The sequence below is a fragment of the Ceratosolen solmsi genome, unplaced genomic scaffold, assembly GCF_000503995.2.
Source record: "Ceratosolen solmsi marchali unplaced genomic scaffold, CerSol_1.0 scaffold11, whole genome shotgun sequence".
In the NCBI taxonomy this organism is placed as follows: Eukaryota; Metazoa; Arthropoda; class Insecta; order Hymenoptera; family Agaonidae; genus Ceratosolen; species Ceratosolen solmsi.
Window position 1 is genome coordinate 9608617 of NW_011948416.1, and position 9424 is coordinate 9618040.

General features: G+C 40.8%; 1 protein-coding gene across 1 annotated transcript; it reads left to right on the plus strand.

The window, feature by feature from the left end:
• Positions 1-456: 456 nt before the first annotated feature.
• Positions 457-4315, plus strand: l(3)05822 (SH3 domain-containing lethal (3) 05822). Its single transcript, XM_011496115.1, has 7 exons — positions 457-698; positions 2110-2227; positions 2322-2490; positions 2551-2993; positions 3078-3422; positions 3699-3962; positions 4115-4315. Exons 1-7 carry the CDS (start codon positions 598-600, stop codon positions 4244-4246), a joined length of 1572 nt encoding a protein of 523 aa, XP_011494417.1. The 5' UTR covers positions 457-597; the 3' UTR covers positions 4247-4315.
• Positions 4316-9424: the final 5109 nt, after the last annotated feature.

Below are 9424 nucleotides of genomic sequence, written 5' to 3' on the forward strand. Positions count from 1 at the left end.
TCCTCCTCCTCCTCCTCCTCCTCCTCGTCCGCTTCAACCACCTCCTCCCACCGTCACCGCCTCCTCCACCACCTTCTTTCCCCCGCCCCTGCCTCTCCCGCTTGCTCTCTCGTTCTCTCGTTGTCACAGTGCGCGCTTTGTGGCTTGCATTGCGCTCATTGCCTCACTGGCACTCGTCGTATCGTGCCCAGCAGGAGGCTCGGGCGTCCGTTGCCGGCGACATCGACGGCGCAGTTGCTCGACTACTAGAAAACACGCGCACCAAGACGATCGCCTTGTGAGATCTTATCCGGCATCTTCGATTCCCCGTGTCCTGTCTTTCCCTGCCGCTCGCGGCCAGCAGCCCCGGGCCCATCCTCCCCCCGAGTGACGAGGCTCTCTTGCCTCCCCCAAGCGTGGCTCCCCTGACCCAAGGATGTGTTCCAGCCGGCCGTAGCCGAGGTCGAGTCGGGCTCCTGTGGACCCCATAACCTCAAAGGGCCGCTCGAGCCAAAATCGGGAGGTTGGCGCCGCGCGCTACGCTCGAAAGCGTAAAGCCCCCGTGTATTTATACTCGGGTACGGCCACCCCTCTCCAAGCGTTGTCTCTCACACGGCAATGGACCTGCTCACGGAGATGAGGGTGCCGACGAGGTCGGCGCCGAGGCCACCGGCTGAGAACCTGCCGAGCCAACGTAACAGCGGTCTCTGGTCCAGTAGGTGAGTGCGCTCCTTTGCGTCTATGTAGCGCCGCCGCGACCTTCTCCCCGTTAACTTTTGCCGCCTTGGTGTGCAGCCGAGAGTCGCTCAGTCGCGTTGTTGGACCCCGTCGGAGGCTGGGCTTCCGCTATCCGCGAAGGTGCACTTGACCTTCTGGCCAATCCCTATACCCCCTCTCCCTTGTTGCACCTTAGTGCCTCCTCGTCTATATCTATTTATTTTCCACCTCCTGCGTGCGCAACGCAGCGTATATTTTGAATTTCGACGCGTTTCGTAACGGTTGAAAGTTAATATCAAGCGCTACCATTTATAATTAACTTGCTTATATTTAGTATCATGGCTTATTTTTTGCTCTCTACGTTCAAGAAGGACAAACTAAATAAGATTAATGATAAAGGAAAAAAATAAGGAAAACAACAAGGAACAAAAGAAAACTCATTCACAGCGTGTAAACTGGACACGCCGATCGTTTGTATTTCACTCTGTCGTTGTTGCAAGATATACCACTTTTTTTCTTCTTCCTTGTCTGTCTGTCTGTCTGTCTCTCTCTCTCTCTCTCTCTGATTTTTATGTAACGTTTGTGAAACACAACCAGCCAATGAATCCGTTATAAAATTACTTTCCTTACTTTACTGTCATTCGTATCAATGATACTGCAATAGATAAATATATACCCTTTTACGGTCTATTCTTTTTTTTTTTTTTTTAATTAATTACGCTTTGATAATTATCAAGATTTCTTCCGATACCATTGACTAAATAATAAATTCGACTAATTGTGCGGTTTTTCATTAATAATGATAACGTTTCGTGTAACCTCTCTTTATACTTACTTTTGCGTAATCTAACAAATACTATCGTTTCTTTTCACGATGAAAGTTTTTTTTTTTTTATTATATTATAAGTTTCGGAATGTGTGTGCACGCGCGCTTGCATGTACGATGCGTATATGTATATATGTGTATCTAAAGTGAAATTTCTACACGTCTTATGTGAAGATAAAGGTTTGCATAACACACATTTAAATTTAGATTGAATACTGGTACAACTACTGCCTTTTCTCCAAGTAACTTAAGCTTGTACGCATAACGAATGCATATTCAATTCTCTAAAGATTTTTATCCTTACGGTCGTGATAAGGCGTCGATTAAATTTGTTTAAATTTCAATGGAAATCTCGGGTGATTTCATTATTACTTGTTCGTTCAAAAGAGAAGCATAATCGCCCCCCCCTCCCCACCTCACCCCACCCCGCCCGACCCCTTCCGCGCACACGAAATATTCAGTAAGCTTTGCATGCCTACTTTCATTCGACGACTTTCAGTTACATTGTCGACCATCGTCGGTTCGACACATATCAATACGTACTCATTTAAAGAAAGAAAGTAAATAAATTAACTTTTACTTCTTAGCAACGAGTTTTTCGGCTCCGCGCTGCAGGCGCCCCAGAAAAAGAAGCCACCCCCTCGGCCTCCGCCACCGAAATTCCAAACCAAGCATGTAAATATGGAGGAAAAACCAAAGAAAGCGGTAAGTTTGGAAGCGAAAGGCATTAAAAAAAAAAAAAAAAAAAAAAAAAAAAAAAAAAAATAGCCCTATGGTTCTTATCAAAATATTGTTAAAGGTCCGGCCTACAGAGCTTTTAACGAATTTGTTCGGGCGGCGCGTCTCGAAGCATCAACATCAACAGCAGCATCACCATCTGCAACATCATCACAGCAGCAGCATCACCGCCAGCACCAGTACCAGCAACAATAATAACAACAGCAACGGCAACACTAATATTAGCAATGGCAACCAACCAAATCAATATCATCATCAACAGCAGCAGCAGCAGCAGCAACAACAACAACAACAACAACAACAACAACATCAACGGCTGGTAACACCTAATGGCGTCGCGACGACCTTTCAGCTTTCGGCGCCGAAACTCGATAGCAACAGCAGCGTCTGCCTCATCGACTTGAGTCCCCCAGGCTCACCGACCTTCACGACGCGCTCGAGTAGCGATGGCGTGAGCGTCGACAGCTTCGGCAGCGATGGCAACTCCAATCCTTCCCTCTTCGTCAGCAGTGGTAGTGCCTCCCAAACCGAGAGTGCCTTTGAGGACGATTTCGATTTCTTTGGGAGTCTCTCGAGCAGGAAGCAACAGCAACAGCAACAGCAACAGCAACAGCATCAGCAACAGCATTCCGGAGATCCGTGGCGCATCAGCTGCAGTCAGGATCCTTTCGGCTCTCTCGAGAGCAGCGCGACGAGCTCCAAGACCACCGCCAACACCACCAGCTCTCAGCCGGTACATGACCCTGGCCATCGAATTCTCTACATCTCAGATCTCGCTAAAAGTCAAGCGCGTAATCGAAAGTCTTTCTACTTCCAGTGGCCGGTGACGACGAGTCAACGGGTGAAGGAGGTCGGCGACTCGAGCTTCTTCGCCTTCAACGACGGCGGTCTCTTCGAGCAGGCTCAAGTCCCGAGGAAACCCTTCGTCATGCCGACCATCATTCGGGGAAAGCCGTGCAAGTCGAGCGCCCCCAAGCCCGCCCCCAGCAGGATCATACCCAGGAGCACCAACTACTCGAACGCCCCGCGGTTCCACCCAAGCCAGGAGGCTTCGTTCGCGAAGGACTTCTGGGACGAGGAGGCCTCCTCGCTCCCGATGCCCTCCCAGCCGCCCCCGCCACCGCCGCCCGAATGCATCGCCGAGCTGGAGGACGGTTTGCCGGTGAGGGGTCCGCTCGGTGGCTCGTTATTTCTACGATCGCCGGACATGCGAGTAACGACCGATAAAAGTGACGAGATATCACTCGGGAAACGAGAGTAGCCTCTATACGCCCTTATCTGGGACAGCGGCGACGGCTCACGCGGGTAACAATGGGCCTGGCTGGCGTATAGGGAGCGGATGCTCTCGTATCACCCGATGACTCAGTCGTTCGGCCAATTGTCGAGGCGGAGCAAAGCGGGGCATTCGATAATCGGACGTCGTGTTGTATACTTTCAGGAGAACACGGAGCGTCCCTACGGCGTGGCTCTTTACGATTTTGAGGCATCGCAGGCCGGTGACCTAGATTTAAAGGAGGGCGACGTCGTTTACTTGACCAATCTGATCAACGACAACTGGATGGAGGGACGAGTGGGTGATCGCGAAGGGATATTTCCCGTCAACTTCCTCGACGTCAAGATCCCTCTGCCTGGTCAGAACGCGAATGTCGTCAATGCCCTTTACACATTTAAGGCGGAAATAACGGAGGATCTGTCGTTCGAGGTAATAACGTCATTATAATATTAGCGGAATTTGAGATACGTCGATCGTTGCCGCCTACTACTCGTGCTTTCTCTATTTATTATTCATAATGACGTGGTCTCCTCTCGCTTAGACGTCCAACATTCACCTATGAAAATGAAATTGTTTTGTAGGAAGGGGCGAGAATCAAAGTTTTATCGAGGATATCGGATGATTGGCTGTACGGAGAGTATAATGGCAAAAAGGGACAGTTTCCAGCAAATTTTGTCGATAAAGTTCCGAGTGATCTCCCGAAACATTTATGATGATTAGTTACATTTCAATTAATGGGTCTGAAAGCGACACGTGTAAGTCGGCAAAGGCAAGCTTTCCACTTTCTAATTGAAGTGGTGTTGTCGAGCCGTGACGATATATATATATATATATATATATATATATATATATGTATATGTATATGTATATGTATGTGTATGTGTATATGTACATCGCTACGAATGTTTGTAAAACAAATGCGATGTCAAAGTCGAGCGTTTCGGGGCTATTGTTGTATCGCCAGTGATTGTTTAAATTATCGTGTGCTAGGAAAATACAAACTATAAGCCGCAAGAAAGTACTATAGTTACTAATTTTGTAAAAGTAAATGAGCGACTTGTCGTTCTTGATCTTAGAGCGAATTTACTCTGATTAGTCATAAAAAAGAAAAAATCAGTCAAAACTATAAATACCTGGAATATTATCTTGTTGGGTTGAAATTTTAAATAGCCGGTAATTGGTATTGTTAATCGTATCGTTTAAGACTAATTTAAATAGCAAATTTGTAATTTAACTTTTGTAGCTCTAGAGACGAAAGAGGGAGGGTATTCTGTAAATATTTGCTAATTATTGAAAATCATGTAAGTGATTAATGTAAGAAAGGTGAAAAGCCAAATAACATATTGTAAAATAAAAATCTTTCGTTCATTTACATTTAACGCTTGCATAAAGTAACACGTGGTGATCAATGTCTGTGCGAGATGAATTTGTCATTTGAGGCGTTTCACGTCCCAGCGAGAGATTATTATATGATATCATTGTGAATTGATGCTAACCACAATTTTCACGGTCATAATAATTCTGTCCTCAGCAGCAAATTTACTGATTTATGATAACACAATTGATTACTACTATACGATGACTATGTTATTTATAAATTTACTTGTATATTTGATTTGCAGTATTAGTATTAAGAATCTGGCATTGTTTTATAAAGACGATAATGGGACCAAAATTCAAATAATTTAAAAGATAATTTAATAATAATAATAATAATCATTAAAAAAAAAAAAACAATAAACAAATAAAAAATACATAAATAAATTAATAATATAAAATAAAAATAAAAAAAATCAACTTTCGCCGTTAACCAAATAAAAAATTAACAGTTATTATCGCTGTAGAAAATCTGTATATTCTAAGAAGTTACGAATTATTTTATCTTTTTTAATAACATAAATTGTGATATTTTAATTTGCTATAATATTAAAATACTTATATTTACGATTTGTTGAATATTTAATCTAATACACCTACTGTAAAAATAATTGTAAAGATCACATAGATACGTCTAATATGATTATTTAGTCGTATACCTTAGAATTTAACACATTTATAAAATATTTATATTTTTGGATTTATTTAAAATTACATTCTCAGTGTGCGTGCGTGCGTGCGCGCGCGCGCGCGCACGTATATGTAATATGTATATGTATATACCAAGAATAGCTTTTTTAAGTTATTTAATTATTCAGAATTTTAATACATGTGCATGATATTGTATGTTTAACTTGAAATTCTTTTTATATTCCATGAAGTCGCTGAAAAATAACTCATAACATAAAAGGAAAACGATTTATAAACACAATTGAATAGCAATATCTTTTAATATTTATAAAATTATAATGTATATTTGAAAAATTGTAAAGCAGCTGAATGTTTAAATTTTCAATGTTTCGTTTAATATCCACTTGACTAATTTCATAAATTAAAAATAATTATTACATACATAAAATTGCTAATAATGTCAATATGGCTATATATAAGTATTCCATTCATAAATAATTGATTTTCTAATGCCAAGTGGTAAGATAAATATCACGTGTTTCAAATTAGCTATTAAGGAATGAATTGTTTTAGTTGTTAAACTTAATATTGTTATAAGCATAATTAGCTATTCAATTAATAATATAAATTTTTCTACAGCTTTTGTATGGAAAGGAAGAATAATGAAGTACAGGATGATCCGCTTATAAACGCACGAAAGTTAAATTTACGATTAAAATCAATATGAACAGAACAAATACAAAACAAAGATTCTTTGTACTGAAAATCTTATTTATTAATAATAATTAATGAATGTTTAAAGCTTCGAATGCTCTGACTTTTATTCTTCAATCAAATTACAAAGCCTCGATAATTCCATTTTGAGCATATTTTTTTAACGTACTTTATAATCATCATACTTAAAAAATTCTTGATAACCGTAAGCATATCGGAAGAATGATGTAAATATTTATTTTACTTTATCATGGAATTAAGCAGATTCTTAAGAAATGCCATATTAAGGATTACAATGTTAAAAATATCAATAATTTTAAAATTTAATTTCCAATTTCAAGATGCGATCTGTAAAATCTGATATGAATAATTTTTATATTCATTACATTCTTAACGAATGAAAGTTTTTTTTTTTTTTTTTTTTTTTTTTTTTTTTTTTTTTTTTTTTTAATAATCATAAGTATGGAAATTATATTGTAGACTTGTCTTGTAATAATTTTATTATTCTGTGATGAATTTCAAATTTTACTCAATTAAAACGAATATTGGAAAGCATCGTAACATTTATTAAATTATGAACGAATTAGTCTTTTAAGGACTAATGCCATGCCTTTAAGATCCCGTCTATTTAGACAAAATCAATAAATATGTATATATATATATATATGAATTATATGAAATATGAATTATCTTGAAGTAACTTTTAGATAACTTTGATAATTTTTAGAATGTCGAGTGTTTCTCTTAAGTAAGATATCTATGAATAATTGTGCATTTTGTACTCGCAATTAGAATTTTATATAACACACTAGTTAGTAGCTCGTAATACTTATAATACTCGAATAAGAATGATATCGGGAATGCATTGTGAATACTTCCAATTGCGATAATTTAGTGGCAATCGTCACGTAACTGCATAAATTCAAATGATTTCGCGGCACGAGAGAGGAAAAATGGCAAATAACTGAAATTATTCTCTTACGGCAGGGCAAATGAATTTGGCAGTTGACCTACATAGACATTGCGAGGGGATAGTAAATGGCATGGAAAGATGGTCGGGTTAATTGTCAGTAAATCGATGAAATAAAAGTATTTTAGCATTAGACCGACATTTACAAAATTGGATCCCCAAAACATTCTCCGTTAGAACGAAGCAGCAGTTTACCTAAATTTTCGCAACATCGGAGCCGCAAAGAGTGCGTGCTTTACACTTAAACGAATGCCCGATTTTAAATAGCTTTGTTCACACACGCTTTCCCAAGGGCCATAAACGAGCTAAATTTAAAAGTCAAAGCTATGAAATTACGAAATATCGTGGCTGCAGCAAATTTTCAAACGCCGTGGTTAATATAACTCTACGAGCTATTGAGTTATAAAGCTCGAATATAAACTTTTCCTCGGTCTGCTTATCGACTATTTTTAAACTGCAAGTGAAATGTGTGCGTGGGCGAATGCTATGAGAATCTCCGAGAAGAGCATATGCGATTATTTTTAATTGGCCTGTAGGATCGTAAGCTAACTGGCCGGTCGATTATTTCGGTGACTCGGGAGTATCAGTCGCCGATAAACTGCCAGCTATGGTGGCCATTCGTTGATGATAAAAAAAAAAAAAAAAAAAAAAAAAAAAAGCCGATGCTTGAATTGCGGGGAAAACGACAGTTTAATTAGTCTCGGAGATTAGAGACTACATTATGACTAATCATTCAGGCCATTATTATTCCCGCGTCATTCTTTATAAATACTTTGCTTTTGGGGTTGATGTGCCGATAAATCCGCAATGCGTGCGTCGTGGCGATGCGCTTGCGATGCTTTTAACGACCAATCTTTCGGCAATGAGTGGCGTTGCGGTGTCGCGATAGGCGAAACGAAGCGCACTTGCGTACGAGTGTGCAATGACATTGTCATAAAAATTCGGACGCAATGGAACTAGAATGGCCGAGGGAACGAGGTCCGTTAAAATCGGTAAGCGACACTTTGGTCCATCGCCGCTCGTCACGATGAATACGTCGATTAAGCAATGAAGTCTGGCCGGCGTAAGAGCATCTTTCCGAATAGAGGTCATTCGCGATATAAGCCGCGAGTACTTGGAGCGTAGCGAGACACAACAATCAGAGGGAATTGCACGGTGTCATTGAGCCGTTTGAGTGATAAGGGGCGAAGAGTAAAAAAAAATCGTAAAGAAAAGATGGACGAAGTGAGGAGATGCGCCCGTAGCAAGTGGACACCGAGCGTGTCGTCTCGGCTCGATTCGTTCACGTTGGCTCTCCTAGCCAAGCGAATCAACCACTAATTTGATTATTGAATCGCCGAATCTCGTGGTGCCTCTCTCTCTCTCTCTCTCTCTCTCTATCTCTCTCTATCTATCTTCTATCTATCTATCCATCTATCTCTATATATATATATATATCTCTCTCTCTCTCTCTCTATCTGAAATTGCGGAAAAGGCCCAGTCCAAGAAATCCGAGTCGACCGTGGTGCACTGGGCGACTCGCAAGACTCTCTTAATGCAGCGCCCGTAAACATTCGCAAATTTATTCGCTAATAACTACTATTCGTACCGACTAATCAACCGCTTACATCTGGCCATTAATATTTTTTTCCGCATAATTATCCGCTGCCAAATTAATATTCCTCGTTAGTCGATTGAGCGTCGAGCGAGTGGCATTGGGTCATAAATGTAATAATTAAATTGTCGTAAAGTTTGCTTTTTGCGACTCGTCCCATCGACTTGCCGCTACAATCTCACAAATGAGATAAACAAATCAATAATAACGAACGCTCGCTGTAGCCGCGTAAACAATGTTGCGATAAACAAATCCGTAAATTACAACGTGCACGACGACATTCAAGCGGTCGCGATCTCTACCAAATTATCGCAAAGGCTAATAGCCGTTGTGGCAACCCGCTCTCTCTCTCCCTCCCACTCGCTCGTTATCGAGTTCCCGAGAGACGGCTCCTTCGGACTCGACTCGGAAACGTCTACGCTTGCCGAGGACCGAGCCATGACTTGGAAAAAAAAAAAAAGAAAAAAAAACTACGCTCTCTCAACGTCTCGAGAGAAGTGAAGAATCTCGTCTCCGTGTCGCGCAAACGGCCGCCGCTCTCACTCAAGTGCTTATGATTGAAATAGCTCTCGTCGCCCATCCGTGTTCCCTCCGCCCCGCCCCCTC